The 24,256-nt window shown below is 36.7% G+C and overlaps 1 protein-coding gene across 1 annotated transcript in view; it reads left to right on the top strand.

Annotated features, from left to right (window-relative positions):
* Positions 1–24,256, top strand: part of timp2a (TIMP metallopeptidase inhibitor 2a) — a 31,430-nt gene that overhangs the window by 4,528 nt on the left and 2,646 nt on the right. The window contains exons 2-4 of the mRNA XM_067429230.1: positions 21,626–21,726; positions 21,820–21,931; positions 22,839–22,963. Of these exons, the coding sequence (XP_067285331.1) occupies positions 21,626–21,726; positions 21,820–21,931; positions 22,839–22,963 (338 nt within the window). The remainder of the gene's footprint in view (positions 1–21,625; positions 21,727–21,819; positions 21,932–22,838; positions 22,964–24,256) is intronic.

Raw genomic sequence — 24,256 nt, 5'->3', positions numbered from 1 at the left:
ATGGTACTGAGATACTGTAAATCCTTTTTTATATGAAAATGTCAATTTATGAAGATAAAATGGGTTACAATTCATGTTGACTCTACAGGCTTTGAGGATTTAAACTTTGGTGTACCAACTTGGGTTGTTTATACTGTATAAACTTCCCTACCGAAGGCCCAGTTATATTGTTCATCTGCTCAAAATATTTATCTGTTCAAATGCACTCGGGCTGGAATCGTAGGCTAACCTGATCCTTTTTGGCAAACTGTTTAGTGACAAGGTTTCATGTCAAGGGTGTATAGACTGTAAGGGTCATGAGGGTCAGAGAGCGGGCCCGGGGTGTGGTGCTGAACATTCCTGAATACAGAAGTGGTGAGGATTCCTTTGGAGAGTGAGGAAGTTATAAATTGGGGGGAAAAAAGAGAGGAATTACCAGTGGAGGATGCCAAACGCACAAACATTTCTCACAGGTAGCCTTTTGAAAAGGTTTAGTGTCCCTAAACGCCTTGTCGCACTTGGTCACACTAAAACAATGGTGGTCATTCATTTAAAGTAACAAGGAAACAAAAATGTAAAGGTGGAATCGCATACTCATACTTACTACATCCGCCATGTTGTTACTGTTACCTACCAGCATCAGTTGTCATTTCACTGCAATTCATAATCATAATACTCTCCCGTGGGCTTTTGGTATAGTATCATTACATTGTTACGCCACTAAGTGGCGACAAGCAACTGTTAAAAGATGAATTTATCATTGAATCATTCAGTCAAGAGATTCATTCAGAAAAGAGGATTCGTAATGAAACAAGTGAAGTATTGATGAGTGAGTCAACCAACTTTTAACAAACGAAAAACAGATGCAACATTCTGGCAAGGTTCTCGCAGTTATGAAGAAACATACATTATACCAATAACATTAATAGAATGTTTGTTCAAAGTGATCTGGTCTTAAATAATGTTCTCAAAACATTAGCACAAAAACATTTAAAGGTGCACTATGTCGTTTTTTTGCAGTAAAATATCCAAAAACCACTAGGCCAGTGTTATATATTTTGTTCAGTTGAGTTCTCACAATATACCAAATGTTTTCAACTATTTGTAAATTGTGAGAAAATTGCAATTTTAACCAAGGAACCGGGACGTCTGAGGAAGTCACCTGTCAGTTTTCTGTGTCATATCTGCGTTACCCTCGGTTTGGTTTCCAGTTTTATTTGGCAGACACGCTTTACTCTTAACAGTGTGAAACAAGCGTCACAGCAGCCGCTGAGCGAACGCACAGAGTAGCGTCATAACATCATTTTAAACACACTTAAATGTGTCTAATATGATAAACAGAGCTGTGTTACCTCATACTCATGACTGGAAAAGTGGAAATGGCGCCTGCGAATGTGTCCCGTCATAATAAAAGTCCCTCTGCTCGCGAGCCGTGTGTTGGATAACAATCGCTCTAGCGGCCTTGCTCAGCTCCCTCCACTCTTGGTCCTTCATACTACAGTAACGTTAATAACCGCATCCATGAACATCCATGAGTCCTAGCCCGATTCTTTTCCACCAGCTGTGAGGTGAAAACACGTCCCAAGATTCTGAGCTCAAACTTGGCATCACCAAACTACGCCTTTGTTTTGAATAGGCGCCCTCTAGCGGACGGAAAAGTTACATAGTGTACCTTTAACTTGTTGTGTCTGAAACATTAAAGCAAACGTTTTTAGAACATATTTTTTGTTAGCTATCATTCAGACAACATTAAAACCATTTACAAAAAATAATCTGATGCATCAAAGTGACAGCTTTTCATATTTTTAAAAAATATTATATTTATATTATATTATTTTTATATTTAAATTATAAGACGGATTATCTTTTTTTTACTCACAATAAACACCATTTTTACAAGTAATTACCGTAAAAGTAATATAAATAAACTAAATATGATATAAATTTAAAGTATAAGTTAATTAATGAAATGTAATATAAAGCATTGTGGTTTTAGTGAACCTTTTTTATTATGCTTTTAAGCAAAGGAAAAGAGTGAGCATTTTTACAATCTTTTGACAAAATTCCAAACGTTATTTGAAGTACCATTTGTTTCTTCTGTACTGTTATATACATACGTATTACAATGACGTGTCCCAAGAGAACAGGGTTATTAGCTTGCTTATCCAGTTCAAACATATCTTGTTCTCGAGTAGAAAATAGCTGCTTTGATGTCATAACCAAACCAATCAGTTCCACCTGTTACACAGTATAAAGATCTCATCTGATGGACACTGTCATCTTCTTCACTGGCTCAGTGAAATGACAGAGCTCATTGCCACATTTAATAGTCCCAGACAGAAGCAATAAACACTGGAGAAGAACTCAAACCGCTTTTCTTTGAGTCTACTTGGTGAAACAGCATTTGAGCGTTGTTTGTTGGACTAAGCCAAGCACTTGGATTCTCTTGGTCATAAAGAAAGGGGAAAGCAGTTATCAAAACAGATAGTTAGTTGGAAAGTTTCTAAAAATATTTAAATATCTAAGTCAGTTCCAGGAAATCTTCAGCCTCCTACTGTCACACGAGCACAATCTGCTCATTGCAGTCACCTTGTGTGTCACATTTGTTTACTGAACCTCATACACGGCATGCTGCAGTTTACGTCAGATTGTCGTGAGGATGTGACTTTTGAAAGCTGCATGTCAGACAATCTTCCCTCTTGTGCGGTCGCTCTGCCTCACAGCAAACGCAACAAATTTCGTCGAATGTGTTTTGATAAAAAATGGGAAATGAATGGCAATTAATTGCAGTCAGCAAACCTCACACAAGCCAGCGTTTCTCCACATCCTGCCATGCCCGCTCTTGCCTGTTTATATACCCAGGCCTGAAGCAGTGGGCAGCATCCAACCGTCAGTTGTCCAATTCTGACCTTTTCCGTGTTGGTAAACCTCAAAATCTTAGAACATTTGCACTGGCTTCCTTGTACAAACAACAATGATGATGCACATAAATCCAAATGCTGTCTTATGTGCATCTTTTCATTTCTACACTATGAAATGTGAAATGAAAGTCTAATTCCTTTAAATATCAAACAAAAACATTAGGCGGTATGTTAAAAGAGTTGTTCTAAACTCTCAGGTTCTGGGGACCCACTGCTCTGCACATTTTGTTTCTCCCTTATTCCACACACAGTTCAATGTGCTATATGTAATTATTTTGACTGTATTAAAGCATAAAACTACCATTGTGTGTTTGCAGACATTTAGGAATCACACAAAGTTCACATACTCATTTCTCTGAAAAACAATTGTACAGCCAGTAATTCTACTTTGAAAATGTGCAGTCTGTGTCAGAATGACTGTTTTTGTTTTGGTCTGTGTGACTCCGCCTACTGCCAATTTACCCAATAATATTTAAACACCCCGGGTTGCCAGTTGGTGGAAAACACAGCGTATTCTCTATGAATGGGATTAAAACCCAATCAACTCATCAATTTACAGTGTGTAAGTTAGGGCTGGGCGATATGGCCAAAATTTCATATCCCGATATAGCTCATTTGATATCCCGATAACGATATACATAACGATATAGCAATTTTTCTGTTAATTCAGTTTATGAATAGTCTATACAAAATTGCAATGTGGAAATGCAGTTTGAAATGATATACAAAACAAATAAAGGTAGTATGGACTACATTTTTATTTTATTTAGAACCTTTTTTTTAAAGCAAGACTGTTGGTAAAGTTAACACCTGCCTAGGGATGTTAACCGATGACCGTTGACCGATGGTTGACCGTATCAACGTTAACCGATCAAAGTTGTCGGTTAAAATAAATAAAAAAGTGATCTCTAAATTAGGCTATTATAGACAGTGGACTAAACGCTACTACAGTTGGCCGTCTCATTCCAAAATCATTTTGTGTGATTGAACATCCCTCGCACTCAATTTTTCATAACTCGCCTGTTTGTACTTAATAAACCAATAAAAACATTCTTCACGAGGTCACAGCGTTTGGGTTTTTCACAAGGTTTGCAAAAAGTAAACACTCGAGGTTAGAGCCGGAGCAGACGACAGTATGAAGCGTGCATTTCGCTTAAGATGGGCTTACATTTGGAAATATACTACATCTTCATTTCAGTGGTAACATATAAGGTGTTGATCGTCTTTCTTTATTATTGTTAGCACTACCTCGAACTAAAGCGGCGTGTCTTTGGAGCTGTCATTTTCTTAAATGAGCCGCGGCAATGATTCAAATGAGCTTCTAACGCTGGACAAACGCCTTTATTTACAACGCGATCACCTTGTACCCAAACCATTTCGAAACTAAGGAGCCATTTGTCCTCAGATTACAAACAAGCTCCTCTGCGGCGCGTTTGCGGGACTCGTGTTTCGCGCTGTGGGGGATTTTAAAAAAGTGACGTGAGTGGAAGGGAGACGGCAGCGCTTGGACAGTGCGTGTGTGTGTGTGTGTGTGTGTGAGAGAGAGACAGAGGGAGCGCAGCTCGCGGCTGTTATTTCAAATAGCGCAGCATATTTTAAACTAATCGGTTAACCGGTTTCAACCGGCTAATGAGGCTTGGTGGTCGGTCAAGAAAATGTTTAGTTTTCGCCATCCCAACACCTGCCATTAAAATATTTCAATAAATGGCTATATGGTGTGCCAAGCGTAAAAGCCTGTAGCAGCGTCTGTGTCTGAAGTTTGCTTTGAGCACTTATGCCACCACTCTGGCATAATTACTCGGAGAATTACCCTGGTCTGAAGGCGTCTACTACCGTCTTCCTCCATGTTTGTTTATGTATTGCAGCGTGCATGGGCATGCCGTGGCGTGAGGTGCATCTTGACGTAAAATTCTGCCGTAAACGCCTTATCGTGGCGTAAGCGATAGAGCCTTATATAAAACGATAGACATTTTCTATCGTCCAGACGATATATTTCGTCATATCGCCCAGCCCTAGTGTAAGTCTCCTTGCCTTCTAGTCAGTTGTGCTCATTCCTGTTGTGTTTCCTCAATATGGCAACCCACATTCTGAGGGAGAGAAAGCAGAGGAAAAACTCTTAAATATTTTCAATTTTGACCACAGTTCTCATTTCAACTGCTATCTATTAATATTACATACTGTACCTTTCAGTTCATGGAGGTCTTTCCTAATGAGCTGATGATCTGAATCAGGTGGGTTAAAAAAGAGAGGCAAAAATGAAAGGCAGAATGTGCAGAGCGGTGGGTCCACAGCTACAATCTGTGTATGTTGCTTTGCTTCCACACCTTTATGGACTTATTATTTCTGTGGAACACGAAAGGAAAATCTTCAGATTCTCTTTTCATACAACAATGATATACAACAAAATAGAGCGAGATTTGATGATTGCTAAAGCAAATATGTAGTTACTACACACTGTCAGAAAAAAAGGTACATTTCTGTTACTGGGGCGGTACCCTAAGGTAAAAAACCGAAAAGGTACTAATATGTACCTTTAAGGTTCTACTATGTACCTTTAAGGTACTAATTTGCACTCTTAAACTACTGATATGTACCTTCTAAGGTACTAATATGTATATTTTAGGGGTGAGTAAGGTACAAAGATGTACCTTTTCACTTTTGTACCTTAGGGTACCGCCCCAGTGACAGCACTGTACCTTTTTTTCTGAGAGTGCAGTAGTAATTTCTTGCTAGAAATTAAATCAAAAGTGGAAACTGTTGTCCAAAAACATACATTACACAGACTGGTCATGAAACATGAAGACTTTTAGACGGCATCTTTATTTTGTTTTAGCTCAGCTACAGAATGAAACACACAGGATTGTGGGACATTAAATGCAGTGAAGGATACATCTATGCTGCCTTCAAAAGTCTGTCAGATGAAGGTATCTGAGGAGACAGGAAGAGGAGCAAACATTGGATTTGGACATGCCTTTATGCTTTTCTACTTTAGTATGCATCCTCTAAAGGCAGCATTTGTAAATGTTTGGACACAGCCAGTGCAATTGCTGTTAGATTCATAGACATCCTATATAAATTGATACAGCTCATTGTGACCATACAATGTGGGTTTTAAATGAGGGAAGAGTAAATAATGGGTGAAATATTCCTTTAAAAGCTCCTTTAATGATTCATACATTTTCTTCATTTTTCGAAAATATACTCAATATAGGTTCAAAGCAAGGAAAATCAACCAGCAAGACACTGTATTAAATTATTTTACAAAGGACTATTTTCTTCTAAATGAGCACTGTGAATGATATCAGAAATGATGGTACAATAGAAATCAATTAATTTATAGTCACTGATTTTATAAAAAGTAATTAAAAACTATATTTTAAAGAAAACTTTAAAATATAGGCCACCAGAAAATATATTTTAAAGTGTACAATTACTCTTTTTGTGATTTTCAGCAGTAGAATTTAAAAACTAAAAAAACTAGTTTAAAATAAATAAATAAATAAATAAATAGCCAAAATCTAGGAGCATATGCTACCGCTTAACAACCCCAGAGCCCCTAAAAGGTTTACACATTATCGTTAAAAAGCAGTTCCTCTGTGGAGAAAATGAATGGGGTTTTTACTTCCGGGATTTTAACCCAACTGTTGTGCTCTATTATAGTGATGAATTGTGTCAAGAGTTCAAAAAGTAAGAAATTAGTTCAAAGAAACCACAGGCAGAGTATCCAGAGTGGAAGGAGAACCGCTCCGTTTTTAAGAGAAGCCAGTTTATACAGTTACTTGCCATGTGGTTGTTCCATATTAATTTAGTTTTACTGTTTTGTAAAGCATATATGTTCCTTCTCATTGGATCTTTTGTTAATTATTGTAATGTATTATGCTTGGTAAGTAATTTCAAGGGTAATAAGGTAATTTCACAATTTCTATTTATATATCAAATTATTTTAATTTATGTCACGTGCATGGAAGAACTTTATCATAGAGAGGGAAAAAGAATGTAACTTTATGGGATGATTGCTGCAAAACAATTTAATTTAATTGAACTTAACTTTTCATATTTTAGGGAAACTTTGTGGTCCTTTTTATGTTTTTTAGTTTTTCAACCTAATGGACTTTGCAATGCTTAAAATATTGTTCTGTTTGATGTAATATATTCTGGTTGCCGTGGCCTTCAGTAAATTCAGCGAGTGCTGTCTGTAAAGGTAGGGGTGGAATAGGAGTTTGGAGACTTTTGGTGCAGTGGTCTGCCTGGGCTCCGAACTGGTCATGATTGCTAAAAGCTGTGCAGGCATACGGAAACTCAGGATGTGGCTAGTATTTGTGGTGGGTATATTTTCATGGAAACTATGACATTTTGATTATGATATGTGCATATGTAAGAGTGTGTAAGTCATCTGTGGAGGGAGCAGGCGTTGTGGGATATGCATGATTATTGGGCAACAGGAATGTGGGTCAGGCAGGAAAAACGAAGCAGTGAGAATAAAGCTGAAGACAAGACACTGCAGAACATCACTTCATTTGAACTGTAGAACTGTGAGATATCATTACTTTCTGATGACAGATTTATTAAATCACAAAGGAAAATAAAATCTTCATAAACAATGGGAACAACTGTCTACAACAGCTACAGGTGACTCTCACAGAAACCTTTCTACATGTTTAGATGATCATATTTAGTATATTTCTGTTTTTCTTGTACTGACCGTTCACTCAAGACTATTGGCAATCAGTAATAATTTGCTTTAGTTATCACCAAAGCTCTCCAATAAAAGGGTGAGGAGTTAGTTAGTCACCATTAGCCAATTAATGATTTGTTTCACATGAGTTTGAGGAATCTTGGGGTCAAATTACTTTATTTCAAGGTTTAATTTATTTATTTATGTAAATACTAACCAGTAGTTGCATGTTGCCCTAAACATGTATGACATAATTTCTTCTGTGAAACAGAAAATATGTTTTAAAGAATGGTTTTGTCCATTCATTGAAGGTCACTGAGTTTTAAAACCACAAATAACACTTTTTTTAACACTTCCATGGACAAAAAATATTTATTTATTTTTGTGTGTGTTCCGCAGAAGAAAAAAGGTTGGTTCCAGCTTATTTTGATGGTCCACTTAGGGCATTCTGTTGACTATAAGTAACATATCACCTACATGTCAACTAACTCTCATTAGAGTATTAGTTTTGTATTAGTAGACTATAAGGGGTAGGGTTAGTAGGATTAGGGGTTAGGGCAAAGTTACAAATATTAAGTAGAATGTCTGTTCGGTGACCATCAAGATAAAGTGCTGGCAGATATTAAGCAGTCTGCTAATACTCTAATGTTGTCAAGAGGCATGACAAACGAGCATTGTTTGATTGACTCTGCGCAATTGGATAGTCCTTCAACCAATCAGACCACAAGAGGCGTGATCAATGAGCAATGACCCATCGCTTCTCTATCCATCATCATAGGTGGATCAGGTCAGGTGGATAAGACGGTCTGTGATTGGTTCCCGCAAAAGTGTAACATGAGCATTAGAAATGAATGTACATGCAGGTTTCCAGACTGAGTTGCCGGGCGAAATTTTATTACATATATTTTGTGTAAACTTACCGAACATCTAAAACTATGCAGTGTGCTAGGCTCAGTGTGCTCGTTGTATGTGTGTAGCCCACATATGATGGTATTTTGACCAGCTGAGAACTTGTGAAGAGATTATAAAATGAGTATAGGAGTCAAAAAGCTACAATAATCCCTCTGTCAAACACACAAACCTCTAATGCTAGGAGACGTGGTTCTGCCTATACTGAACTGTGATGGGCTATCATTGGGCTATCACAACTATGATGAGGAAAAAAAAGTATGCTTAAGCATTCTGTCCTTTTTAGGGTCGTATCTTGGGACAACATGTCCTGTCGCGTTGCGCACCAGGGTTCGGGTGGCAGCTTTCACACTTATTCAAATGAACCTCACTAACAAAGCAATCGCACCAGGGTTCGTTTTAATCGAACCAAACATGCCAAGTGTGAACACGCCCTTAAAAGGAAACCCAGCCACGGCAATTCAAAATTAAATTGAATTGTATTGATTTCTATTGGGTTAGTAGACTGCCCTTTTGGGTTAGCCACACCCCTGGGTGGTCCTCAAGAGTCTCATGATGTTGATAACAGACGGCTCTCTCAAACTAAAGAATGACGTCTGTTTGTAAAGTCAGGCAGTTGCCACTGTGTTTCTGCTCCTCACTGCAGGATGCTCCCAGAATCCTTTGGAGACTTGCTTGATTACTTCACCAGGAGAAGCGAGGCCTCCTTGCCCTCAAAACGGTTTTAGCCTAGCGTTTTAGGCATCTGGAATTTTAGATGCAAAACAGCTCTTAGCTTGACCTACTTTAACAAGGGAACAACATTAAATTGGTGTTAGAATAAGACTATACTGATCTTTAATTCTGGCACAGAGCTGACGTGGTGTTAGCGTGCCCTATAGCTCAGGTCCCCCGGATAAACAAGTCTTGACATACACAGAAAAGCATGCAACTTGGACAGGAGGAGGGAGGGGACTATCGTTAACTTTAAGAGCAATGAACCCTTCATATTTGCGTCTATTCCAGCCCATAAAGTGAACCCATGGGTGTATAATAATGGCTGTGAGTGTGAGTATGTGTGTGCGTTTTTTCCTTTTTCTAGTTATTTTATGTCCCTGCATCCTATATCCCCGGGCTCATATTTTCCGTGGTGAGCAAGTGCCTCAAAAACTGCAACAGTTACACTTTGTGTGTTTTTCCATTTCTATCTCGGACTGTCCTGTGATATCCTTCATCTATTTTTTATCCTCTCATTTGATTGAGTTGTTCTGTCATCATGTCTTTGAAACATGTTTGATTTTTCCATGAAGCACAAAAGGACATTTTTATACCCAGGCTCCTCTTTTCTATAACGTTAAAACAAACACTGCAGACAAGCAATATATTCATATTATGATGTATTTATAATGCTTTTTTGGAGATTGATGGCACCAGGTCCCAATCCACTTTTATAATAGGGAAGAGAGCAGCGGTCACATCCTTCAAAAGGTTTACTTATTGGACACAGAAGAACGTCAATTCTTTATTTTGATGTTCCACTTTAGACATTCTACTAACTGGAAGTAACATTGACGCTACATGTCAACTAACTCTTTGGACAATTAATAACTGTCTGCTTAATATCTGTAACACTTTATTTTGATTGCCCTCAAAAGATATTCTTATTCTACAAACCCGAACACTAACACCTGACCTAAACCTAACCTAACAGTCTACTGTCTACTTGTAGTTAATAAAATGTCTAAAGTGAACCAAAATGAAGTCATATGGGTTTGGAACAGCATGAGGGTGAGTAAATGATGACAGAATGTTCAATATTGCGTGAACTAACCCTTTAACCTCAATTAGCCCTGAGAGTTTAAGCAGCGAGTCTAATTCAACTTGTAAAATCCAGTTTGTCTCATAAACTGTGCTCCATTTGTATAAGTAGTTTTTCAGAAATGTTCCTGAGCATACCTCAATTAAAACAATCTGTCCTAACAAAATACACAGCAGATCCAAACAGCTGGCAAAGTAAATCAATGCTACGGAAAGACTGCCTGTTTATGAAAGGACAGGGTGGGGTTAAGGAGGAGCAGCCCTGGCTAATATGTTAATGCTTCAGACCTCTTTAAACTGACCTCAGGTCAGTTTTCTGAATATGTTTTTTTTCTGATTCAAGAGGTGTTATTGCTTTGGGTAGGCCTTAACTTCAGCAGCTGTAATTGGAAGCCGGCTTTACAAGACAGCTGCTGCTGATGAAGGCCTACTTGAGAAGCTGTCTCGATTCATTTTCATCTGCAGCTGATTAACATGAAACCGTGCACACTAAATCTTTTCTCCTTTTTTAGAGCTGTTTTTGTTTCTCCTGAATTCAGTCGACGGGACTGCTTTCAGACTTTTGCAAGCTCTCTTTGGTTATATTTCCAAGCACTGAACAGAAGTAGGATTGCCATTTGCTCAAAAATGGGCCGCTGATTAACATGCATATTTTGTCAGTGCGCATTCCATCATCAGTCAAAAACAATTTCTTGCAAAAGTAATATTTATGCAAATTTAAATATGCTTATCTTAGCATATTAAGTATAAAATGTTTTCAGTTAATGTTAAAGTGACCCAAACTAGTGTTTAAAAGTTCATAGTTTTTAATTAATTTTAGTGAAATACCCCACATTTATTCAGAATTGTGAATTGTCAAAATATACACTGCCGTTCAAAAGTTTGGGGCAGATGGTCACCCAGACCTTATTAATTTGATATAAAATACAGCAAAACGATTTTGTAAAATATTATAAAAATATCTATATAGTTTAAATATATATTTTTAAATGTAATTTATTCAAATCTGATTTCAGCATCAATTCTCCAGTGTCACATGACCCTTCAGATAAATTCAGAAATTGACTTTATAACTTGCATTAAATTATCTTTTATTGTGTATTCTGTATCAGAAGCAAGCTTTAATTGATATAATATATTTGTAAGTCAAGTAAAAAGTATTTACTGTCACTTTGATCTAATTAATGCATCTTTAATTTAAAAAAAAACAAGGAAAAAGATCTTATTAACCCCAAAAGTTAGTAAAGTTAGTTCATAAAGTTAGTGTACACCATTTAAAAATGACTTCAGTTTGATGGAAATGTGACATATATTTGAAAGGTTTAAATAAAAACAGAGGCCTCTTCTCTTTTAAAAATACCAGAATGTGTTTTGGATGCTGGCATCCCCACCAGGCTTCTATACCATCTTAACCTTGACTTCATCAGTAAGTTTTGATGACAAACCTGCACTTGCATAACAGACAAATCCATGCTGTTCTCTTTCCACCATGGTTGGTAGAAGCCATTCACATTAGGGAGATGCCAACATGGGCAGGGTGTGTGACATGACCTCATCTAAGAAAGCTGTGAACAAAAGAAAATAAAACTCAGATTACATTAAATATGGGTTTGTACTGTGTTAGGTCATCCTCATCACTTATTTTTAATGAACTGTAGAGAACAACTTCATTAGACCATGCATTAATAAAGGACAACAGAACTGAAGTGGTCTGATTTTGTGCAATGTGCATCTGACTTTCACACACGAAATACCCCAGAAACTTAAAATATCTGTTCCTCTTTTTTGTTCTTGCCAGAGGCACTGCCAACACAAATAAGTGTTGCATATAATTTGACACCGTTCCTTATTTTAGGTCACCAAATGGCTATGTACACTGTAGACATGGAAAGGACTGTTTATTTTTGGGTAAATACATTGCAAAAAGTGTGACTTCCAGTATATATATCTAGACAACTTAGCAAACAGTTTGCCAAGCAGCAATGTTATCCAACCATTTACTGAGACGAGTTTAGCCTTGAGGTCAACATTAGTCTTTAATTGCTTCCTCATTGGTTTACTAGGCAAATGTAGACAAGACCAACAGGTAAACAATAACAACAACATTTTTTAGCGGTTGCTCATAGTTGTTACATTTTACAGCCCTTAAATTGGATTGGATTAAATTGAATTTATATCAATGCCATGTAAATCACAGAATTATGAATATGATGAAATAATATCCAAAAGGTTTCATCTAACATTTAACGTCTAGTTAATGTCTAAATGCTTGTACAGATTTAATTGTTCAATAATGTAAAAACTACACTAAGTTTCTTTTAAATGTTTAGCTTGAAGTCAGTATTTTATTTCTTTAAATTGATGGCACTTGGTTTGTAGTTTGGTATATTACACAGCTCTGTGGAATACTTGAACCTAACTGGTCAAATCACATCATTCTGCAGTCAGATATTTTTTGTATAACGACCACCGAACTGACTAATATCTTATACTGTGGAAGTTACATACTCATTACTATTATAAATATCAATATTCCACGTCCATTTATTTACCTACTTAAGCAGTTGTAGAAGTGAAAAAAATGCATATTCATCTGGTCATTATTACAACATACGCCCTTTCAGAATGACCTAATCTCCCCGTCAGGGATTTGCAATAATAGCCGTTGATTGCATTCATACAATAGTCCTTTACAAATACATGCAAAGACAAAACATTTTTTGGTGTGGCTTAAAGGGATAGTTCACCCAAAAATGTAAATTGTCTCATCATTGTCTCACCCTAACATTGTTCCAAACCTGTATGACTTTCTGTGTAGCACTAAATTAATTTTGATCAGTGTTGTGTTTTTGTCCATACGATAAAAGTCAACAGGATCCGGTTTTGTTTTGTTATAAATAATTAAGAATAGAAGATTTCACACTATAACTATAACGATAATGGCACAGACACAGATAAACAATTTTTAGAAGAATTTTATCCAGCTGATGAACGATGAAAACACTGAGAGCCAATCAGAATCCATGCTGCTTTGAAGTAGCCTAGAAATCTAGACGCACCCTAGCGGCAGCAAATCTAATTTTGCGAGTGTCGTCTAGCAACTCCCAATACCTTCTGAGCTGTAAAAACCAAACTCTGGCCAATCACATCATGTATAGAGTCGATGGGCGGGGCCATAATGACGACAGAGTTGCGTTTGGGTGCTTCTAGTAAACACAGAATCTGCCGAATGGCGGTCTTTCGAATAAGCTTTGACCGCGACTCTGGAAGACTTCGAGATAAGCTTTTCCCTGAGAAAAGAACAAAGAACGGCATTGAAGTCATTCTTAAAAAGGGAAGATGTGTTCTGAGTTTTGCCAATCGGATACGGCGAAAGTTTAATCTTCACATGTTTACTAGCTTCAACTATCTCCGCTTCACCTTCGTTGCTCTGGTTGGTTGTAGCGCTATCCTATCGCGTGCAGAGGGAGTTTGAAACACAACAGTTTATCCCACTCGTCAGATTGAGCCCTGTCAATGGTGAGTTCCCAGACCAAACATCTTGATGTTGGTCTGGCTTGTCAGACTAACTTTAGAGCACTTGAGCCTTTTAAAGTGGCATAAGACAAAACTTAATAACAAACAACATCATGCATTGATGTGGACGCTTATATAGTTATTGTTATAATTATCTAAATAATTATTGTTCTTGGTGTGAATGGGCCTTAAAGGTGCAGTGTGTAATATTTATGAGGATCTATTGACAGAAATGCAATATAATATGCATAACTATGTTTTTCAGTGTAGTATGAAGACCTTTCATAATGAACCATTATGTTTTTATTACATTAGAATGAGGCATTTCTATCTACAAACTATACACTGTACAATATATCGGAATTATTGCAATATCGCAAATATATGCATATCACAACGGCACACAATATCTGAATGATTTTAATAGGCTACTTCAACTTTTTAAAAAGTGTACGTTTTAGGTCATCCACCCCTAGTGTATTCAGGTGTATTTGTTTTCCTCAATGTTCTTGAAATTAAGTTTTAGGTTGGTATAACTAAATATTATAACTATTATAAGTATAATATATTAAAAAAAAAATACTTATAAGTATAACTAAAAGTCAAGCAAAGAGTTTTTGGTATTTAAATATTTGTATTACATTTTTTTTGTATGTTTACATTAAAATATATTGTCAGATTTGTGACCAAAACACTGCTGGTCACTTTCAGAAGTTGCAGCGATGCTTTCTTTTCCCAGAAAGAATGTGAAACACACTTATGACGTGACGTCTGCACGAACAGTTGTGTGGAGGTATGGAAATACATATGTTGACAGGCAAGTAGGGCTGGGCGATATATATAGCGAAAATATCACAATAATTTTGACGACAATGTAAAATTTGTAAATATTGTGAATATCAAATATTTCTAATTCAGCATGCATACTTTCTCCAAAAAACGTGACCAGATAATGCAGAGGTCTACTTCCACCGTTCACTAAACATTGGAAGCAAAAGAGTTAAATATAAACCTGCAGCTCATGACAAAGAAAGCAACAAAAACATACGCACATGAGAGAAATAATAGCGCGGCACTGCTGGATTCTGACCTGAAGCGCGCACACGTCTTTCAGACACCATACGATCGCGATTCAGTTCTTTCGTGGATTATTGGGTTTCAATGGTAAAACAAAAGCAAAATGCACGTCCTAGCAAGTATATTCAGGTAAACACAGTTACATTAGAGTCTAATGTCTAACACTAATATCTTTACATAGAGTTAAATGCATAGATATGTATACATATCTATGGTTGAGTGGGGAAATCGTGTGTTACAATGAATTTGGTCCGTGGAGGTCTTAAAGGGCCGGACCTCATATTCTGTGTGATATTCTAACAATAATGAAAATTAGAAAACCACCCCATGCTTGGCTAAACAACTTTAATATATGTATTAAGAATCAGTGTAGCTGATTAATATAGTTAATTTATTGAGTGAAGACTGAGCAGTTTATATATAATATATATAATATAATATAAAAAATATATTTATATTAATATAGATTTATTTCTTGACTTGCTACTAAATAGACCCACTGTAGCTAATTAAAAAAAAGACAGTTTTGTCATATTGTTTGTAATTTGCATGTTTTGCTTATTTAAAAAAAGAAGATACAATTAAAAATCTATATTGTAATGATAAAAGTACATTTTAAAAAAATATTAAATTACTCGTATCAGGATTTAAGATTTTGGTCATCCCAACCTGTTCAGTAAACGTAAACATTTTGTATTTAATTTTAGTTTTTGTTGTTTTTAATGGGGGCAAAAGAAAGTATATATTTTTTATTTGAAAGCAATTGCAAACATATCGAGTTTACATATCGTAAAAAAAATGTTGACAATATCGAGAGATTTTTTTTTTTTATATCGCCCAGCCCTACAGGCAAGTAGGACAGTATAACATTGCATTCAAAACAAATGCAGTGATTGGATGAACATTGTCTTGTCCTACGCCTTCCACAGATGATATATAAACACATTTAGATCACTGAACTTAGTCATTGTTTTCAGGGTGTGAAGAGATTTTCAACCAGCATAGCAAGAAAATATTTCTGGAACAAACCGCCAACCCTGCCTTTAATATTAATGAAAGATCTATAAAATAGAAATGACTAGAGCTTATCATAAACAATAAAGCATGAAATCATTGTATAAAAATGTGCTTTACTATTTTAAGCAGCAAAGTTTGTATAAACGTGATACAGTGTATGTTATGTTAAGGTTTGCAGCTCTGTTTACACTTTTGTCAAAGTAAAGCTGTCTGTATGAGGAGGACAGGAGATGTTTGGGGTTGTAGAGTAGGGGTTTTGCTGAGTGGTAGAGATGCTTATTATTCGTCCCCTTAACTTCCATGCTATGTTTCCGTGCAGTACTTTAGTGAAAAAATAACAGCCATTTAAAAACGATTAAGGAAAATAAGGGTTGAGTATAAAAGGCAAGAGAATGAATGAGTCAGCGCAAGGTTGTCATGTGTCAGCTTCTCTAGGAGAGGCGTCTCTGCCGCATGTTGGCTGACCTGACAAAGAGAGCTACAGAGAAGCTAGGCAGCTGCAAACGCTCAACTTGCAGGAAATGGGATTTGGGTTTGAGGGCATGACTCTCTTTATATGAGAGAGATCTCTCCATGGTGTTTAGACAAGGCCTCAGATGAGAGGTGGCATGGAGAAAGTACAGTACAAGAGTCATGTGCCTTTTCATCTTTTCATGATGATGCGACAGAATCTCTACAGGCCTTTTGCTGTAGCTTGTATATTTTACAGAGTCCAATAGTGGTGGAAAAACATTGAGAAGATTCCACACTCAAAAAAACTTTTAGTTGGCTGAACTTCATTTAGTTGTTGACAGTGGTTTCAAACATTGGAAATGGGTTTTATTAACATTAAATTAAACCGTAAACTGACACAGGAATGGAAGCATAACAGAATTAAAGGGGTCATATAATGCCATTTTTGTGATTCTTTAATGTCTAAATGAAAACTTTTTAATATACTTTAATTAAAAATTATCATTAGTATTGTAAGAAAAGACTCAAAAACAGCTGTTTTCACCAAGCCATTTCAGTGTATATGCCTTTAAATGATAAATGACCCCGCCCCTTGTTCTGTGGGCCAGCAGGAGTGTTGCCCTTGACAACAGTTGAGAAAGAGTGGGAGTCTCTGAGGACACATCTGTGCAACTTTATCAATTTTAACCAGAGTTGATGTGAAGGAATTGGTTAAAAAACGTATTTTCCAAATTTGTTTAAACTTTCTTTATATATCAATACATAATTAAAATGTAAGTACTCTGAAAAAGAAAGTATAAAAAATTAGTGTCTGTAGACCTCTCACGACTGTTTTAAAGACAGCTCATTATTTCCATTCACTTCACCTTCTCCCTTCTGGGCTCTTTCCAAAGCCACGCCCCCAAAACACATGAACGCGCCTCACCGACTGCTCAGCTGGAAGACGCATTATTTACCTGAGAGGAGCGGTGTGCATGTAGTGACATCATGTCAGAATCACATGTAATAAAAAAATCGAACTTTATCAGTATGAATATAAACAAATAAGATGCCTTTTAGTACTCACTATCAAGCTAGAATACCGATACTGGTAAAGTTTAATATATTTTTGTTTGATTTGGTAACTATTAATTTTGGTAATATTTATAAGGCAAAGAAAACGGGTAGCATCATGTTTTCCCAATAACATCAGTTATACTGTAATGAAGATTAATTTTGTGTAAGATTCATAACATATACTGTGTTTTGCATGTAAGAGTTTCCATGATGAAAGCATTGTTGATTAATAGTAGCTAAAGCTAACTTAGTTCTAAAAAAAAGTTCCTGGATGCGGTGTACTAGCTTTTACACATGCATTTTGTTATCTAAAGTTAAATTTTGCGAAATTCAACACAACAGCGATCAACTTGAGCTAAGCATATTGAGTATTTATTATCTCTACTAATGGCTAAGTGTATAACATTGTAACTTAATGCTAAGTAATGTTATGTTCGCTATATTAGGCAGCTTCATGTGCTCTTGATACATGCTTCATTAAAACATAAACCAAAAAATGTATAATCAAAATTAAAGATTACCTGTCCAGCAGAAATACAGCCAGCAATGAGTCGTTTTTTCAGGTCCCTCAGTTCTCACCATCGTTGAAAAGCCACGCAGATATTTACTTGCGTTTGATTTCTTTGTTTATCCAAAGACTTTCTGTGCATTGCCTTTACTCGTACTGTCTTCCTTTTTTGCGTTTTTTTGCCTTCGCTAAATGCAAAACCCTGCACTGCGAATTTTGAATGCTCTTTCTCTGCCATTATTTTTCCTAGGTTTCTTGTCTCTTGAACTCCTCAAATCAAACGAGCGCGCGCATGTGGGCAGATCCTGTAGCGAAAGCGGTGGTCGCCATGGTAGCGAGAGAGAGTGACAGTCGCCCAAGCCAATCATTTGTTTCGTCCTGAACGAAAATAATGAGCGGTGTTTATTGCAGATTAAAAAGTCTAGAGTCAATCGATTTTTATACTCTCCTTTTCAGAGTACTTACATTTTAATTATGTATTGCCATATAAAGAAAGTTTAAACAAATTTGGACAGAAGTGTTTTAGATCAGTCCTACCTATCCCACCTTTAATGTCGGTTTGTTAGTGATGCGTAAAGTTATCTATGCATTGTATTAACTGTTCTCTTCTTTTTTGACAGTAACAGAAACAGTTATAAACCATCTCCATAATTAAGCTTACCACATCCACGTTAACTTTAAAACCAGCATACACAGTTTGTAATAACACAATAACCATAACGCGGTTGTTCATTATAAACGTGGGATTATAAATTATATTGAGAACGTCAGACATAGAAAGCATGCTGTAGTTTAACTTACCCACTTTAGCCACATTCATCGTGAAGCGTTATAAACTACACTCACTTGTGAAGGGGCAGCAGGAACACAAAGAGCTGGTACAGATCTGAATCCTTTATCCAGGAGCAGCTTCTTAGCAAAACCTGCTTTATAAGTTACTGACCCTCGGATATAAAGCAGTCTGGTGAGAAATGCTTTGCGGTTCATGCAAACATAAAAGCATTGACGAAAACAAAACTCGGATTTAGGAACATTAAAATGACTGCTGTGTTCATTATTACACCCAAAAACAGAACACCACAATCGCTTAGACACCATTATGCTCCAGCGTATCAACAATGGCGGACTAAAGCTCGCTCAGAGCGGGTCTGAGTTGAAACGCTGCTATCAGGCAACAATCGTGGGAGGGGTGTCTGACCATGTGAACAGCTCTATTTGAGAAAGGTGAAAACAAATAAGGAGATTAAAAAAACAACACTTGATGGATTTGTATCATTATAGGATGGTTGTGTACAGGCACTGCCACCACACATTTCTGTACAATCAGCTTGTAAAAGTGCATGTACTATTATATGACCCCTTTAAGGAAAACAATATGAGACCTGTCAAACTAACCCAATAAAATCTCTTGAAGTTAAAGTCTATCTAGCAAGAGTGCATGCTAAATGCAGTTTTTACTGACCTAAGCAAAATGGTAACTCTAAAACACCAACATAATGAAAACTTTCCCTCATTTTCTCATTCTCATTAAAATAACATTTACACACCACCTTAAGTCCTACGCAAAGCATCCTGGGAACTGGAAACCCCCTGCTTAGTTTCAGTAATGCTACACTAATGGAAATGATTTATGAATTCCCAACACACATGTATTTATGCTGCCTTCATGTGCTATTGGAAATTTCCTACTTCCCACTTCTGAAGCTGTAATTACAAGTTTGTCGTGTTCAGTTGTTCTGTTGTCGGAAAGAATAGGAATCATAGGACACCGGGTTTATTCTTTTCTGTTTCTTGGATCTACAAAAGGTTGTTCATAAATGTAAATATGCTCTATTTTTAAGCCAAGGAGGTATAGCTGTTGTGGAAAAAAACTAATATAGAAGTCACAAGCAGCAGCAATCGTTTTCCCTTCCACCATGTTTAAAGTTTATGGAACACCCATAATAAAATTATCTCAGAGTTTCCCAGTAGTTAATACAATACTAGGAAACTTAGTCAAAAATAATTCCAATAGCACGTGAAGGCAGCATAAGGCAAGTCAGTTCACTCATCTCGGAAACACCCCTTAGGCAGCTATTTTCAGTCATACAAGTCCAGCTTCTACTTAAATAGAGAAAAACAGAATCTTATGAAACATTTTAATTAAGAAATATATTTTTAACTGCTGCAACACTGAACATTATTTCTATTAATTTTTATACATATTTAAAGGGGTCCTATTATGCACCTTTTTACAAGATGTAAAATAAGTATCTGATGTCCGGAGAGTGTGCATGTGAATTCCCCACAAAGCATTTTTATGGCATGTTAAAATTATCACTTCTTGGGGGTGAGCAAAAACGTGCCGTTTTTGTGTGTCCCCATTTAAATGCAAATGAGCTGCTGCTCCCGGAGCAGCCCATCTTTCAAGAAGAGGGCGGAGCTTTAAGAGCTCAAGTTAGCAGCTCTGATTACTTGATTAAATGTCAGAAACTGTTCAGCCTTTTATGTTCAAACCGGACAATGATGGAGAGACTCAGGAAAAAGTGACAACATGTAGAATACAACAGGACGTTTCTGAAGGGTTAGATAATGAATTTATGTAGCTGATGTGGAGTTACTATCTTCAAGTCATTGATTAGCATATTCTGTCATATAATCTATAAACCGCTCATGTGGGAACTGTTGTAAAATGCCTTCAGAGCCAGAGAATATATGCTGTATAGAACAGGTATAGTTATGTTTAATTATGGTTATAACTTATGTTGTCATCTTACTTTATGACATCCTATTAAATTTTTGTTATGTACTGTATTGCAATAAATGTGAAAAGACGGATGCGAGAGCTTGAGCAGACTCTACTACAACTCTTCCTCTTCTCTAAAGCAGCCCAACGTGTTCCCGGGGGCAGGGTTTTATGTACATTTTAGGGTTTGTGATGTCATCAACCTGGGAAAAAGCTCAATCTAGTCCCTACCAGCCGTTTGTCCTTAAAAAGCCATTTCTGTAAAAGTAAATATCTTCCTTTGCATTAAACATTAAAAGTCATAACTTTGCAGATGTTGTGTTTATGCTCAAACAGCAACATTACACACTAACTAAAGTTAAAAAAGTGAGAGAGAAAAAGTGAAATCAAGTTAAATTTTACACATTTAACTGTGAAATGATTGGGTCTCATTCACTAACCGTGCATATGCAGGAATTTGTGTGAAATCTGTGAAAAAACATTATCACGAACAAATCATGGTTCAAGTTTTTGGACTAAATTTGACAAAATGTTTGAAAGAAATCTACACATGCAAAAATATTCAAGTTCTCACTTAAAGAGAATTAAACTTGACTAAACTTGAAATGCACTAAATGTTGACTAAACATTTGAAGGCAACTTGGACACTGTGATTTTATTTATATATATATATATATATATATATATATATATATATATATATATATATATATATATATAAAATCACAGTGTTCAAGTATGTATATAGGGTGAATTCAGGATGATTGGCACACCTTTTACAAGTCCTTGGCACATCTTTTACTGAATTCTCCCTATATATACAGTAAAAGAGGTTCCTCTACCTATTTTTTTCTGTTTTTGAGGATGATTCATTAGTGTTCATTAAGCACATGAACTTTTTCACGAGATGTTCTCCTGTGCGTGTTAATACTAATAATCCATGCAATTATTTATTCATGAAATTTACTTTTTCATGAATCTTTTCCTTGCAGTAATCAGGGCCAAGGTGGTTGGGAAAAAAGAGGTGGATTCTGGGAATGATATTTATGGGAACCCTATCAAGCGGATCCAATACGAGATCAAGCAGATCAAGGTGAGGGATGAAGATGACGGCTGTCTTTCAAAGGTAACCTACAAAGAAAATGTCTTGCATTGAATTAAATGAGGATCTGTTGTTCTCTCATAGATGTTCAAAGGTCCAGACCGCCACATTGACGTGATCTTCACCGCGCCCTCATCTGCAGTGTGTGGGGTGACGAATTTGGACACTAACGGCAAAAAGGAGTACCTCATCTCAGGTAAAAGCTTGTAATTTCTCTGCAGCTCTTGTTTTTTGGTCAAATAAATGTACCACAGAATGCTATTGGTTACTGCCTTCACAGCAAAACACTTGCCAGTTGGCACATGCTCCACTCAAGGTGATCCTTTTTCAAACAGGGCAGGAGTTTACAAACTGTGTGACTTAGTGATGTACAATGTGCTGAATTTACAGCTGGGTTTCAATACCCTCCTCTTCTCTCTAATGAACTTGCTGAGCAGGCAACTCTGAAGGGAAAAAACAGAATATAAAAGAACGTCAAAAGATGAACACAGACAACTTCTGGTTTCCCCATCTCGGATCATTCCAGCAGAGCCCAAATTACAGAGTTGACAAGGCAGAGGTCTGTGGAGGGTAGCAATTGCCTTTAAAGCCGAAGTTTTAGAGGAGGAGGGGAGGTAAAATAATGAGAGAGCTGATCCTGTAGCACGTAGTAACTGCTGAGGTTGTGTTTTTGAGGCACACATTCTATTCTCCACGCAGAGCAGAAACTATCCAGGTTTCAGGTTGTAACCAGAGCAGACTTTTAGAGACCTTTGCTTTGAGCAAAAATAGAAAACATTTTGAGGTTGTTTATGTCATTGTACATTCCCTCCCATTCTGCGAAGTCCGCGGTCCACCGTCAGGGTTCACAAGATTTTGCGTGTAGTGTTTTTCACCAAATCCAGGCTTTGACTCTGCAATGACCTCCATAATGTGGTAAGGGACAATAGATGACTAACAGAGTGGGGCAGTTTATTCCTGAACAAAACACCATTTGGTAAACGTGGCAGCTTGTTATCGTGTTCTTGTGTGCTGTTATTTTGTCTGTTGGGTCTCACCATGCCCGTGACTATCAGATGTTTGTAGACGGTTCAGATTGTTTTGTCTGCTCATTGTGTTTCCAGGCAAGGCGGAGACAAACGGCAAAATGCACGTGACTCTGTGTGATCTCATCATGCCCTGGGAATCCATGAGTGCCACCCAGAAGAAGAGCCTCAGTCAGCGCTACCAGATGGGGTGTGACTGCAAGGCGAGTATATTTCTCCTGTGCACACATAATAATCATTACTGTGAAACACACTGTAAACCAGGGCTGTGTGAAACTGTCAAGAACCTCATGAAGTTTCAATTCATCCATCCATCCATCCATCCATCCAACACTTCATCTATTAATTTGTCTATCTATCCATTGTATGTATCACTCCATCCATTAATTTTTCTGCCCATCCATCCATCACTCCATTCTATCTATCTATCTATCTATCTATCTATCTATCTATCTATCTATCTATCTATCTATCTATCTATCTATCTATCTATCTATCTATCTATCTATCTATCTATCTATCTATCTATCTATCTATCCATTTGTTTTTCTTTCTTTCTATTTATTGTATCCATCACTCCATCCATTAGTGTCTGCCAACCCATCCATCTATCATTCCATCCATTCATTTGTCTGTCAATATATTCATCACTCAATCAATTAATTTGTCTGCCTATCCATCAATCCATCCATCCGTCCGTCCGTCCATCTATCCATTGTATGTATCACTCCAACCATTAATTTGTCTGCCCATCCATCCATCACCCCATCCTATCTATCTATCCATTTGTTTTTCTGTCTTTTTTTTTATTGTATCTATCACTCCATCCATTTGTTTGTCTGCCAAAACATCCATCTATCACTCCATCCATTAATTTGTCTGTCAATCTATCCATTGTATGTATCACTTCCTCCACTCGCTTGTCTGTCCATCCATCATCACTCCATCCATTTATTTGTCTATCTATCCATTGTATCTCTCACTCAATCCATTTGTTTGTCTCTTTCTAGTTATTGTATTCATCACTCCATCCATTAATTTGTCTATCTATCCATTGTATCTCTCCAACCATTTATTTGCCCATCCATCCATCACTCCATCCATTCATTTGTTTATCATATATCCATTGTAAACCATCACTCCATCCATTCATCTATCTATCTATCTATCTATCTATCTATCTATCTATCTATCTATCTATCTATCTATCTATCTATCTATCTATCTATCTATCTATCTATCTATCTATCTATCTATCTATCACTCCATTCATTCGTTTGAACTTGTATACCTTGTGTTACACTAGAAATAAGTTAGGCAAAATAGGTGTAACTTGTCCTGCGCTGTCATGCTATGGGCAGAAATCAGACCCCAAATCTTGCAGCTTGTTAAAACAATCAAGCTTTTGACTTTCACCTGGTGGACAAAAAAAGAGAAAGAAGTATACACTTAGAGTAACATTTTTATGTATATTTGAGGATTCTTTTTTTATGCAT

This window comes from Pseudorasbora parva, chromosome 21 (genome assembly GCF_024679245.1).
Source record: "Pseudorasbora parva isolate DD20220531a chromosome 21, ASM2467924v1, whole genome shotgun sequence".
Lineage (NCBI taxonomy): Eukaryota > Metazoa > Chordata > Actinopteri > Cypriniformes > Gobionidae > Pseudorasbora > Pseudorasbora parva.
Note: the sequence above shows the minus strand (reverse complement) of the source record. Positions and strands in the feature narration are given on the sequence as shown.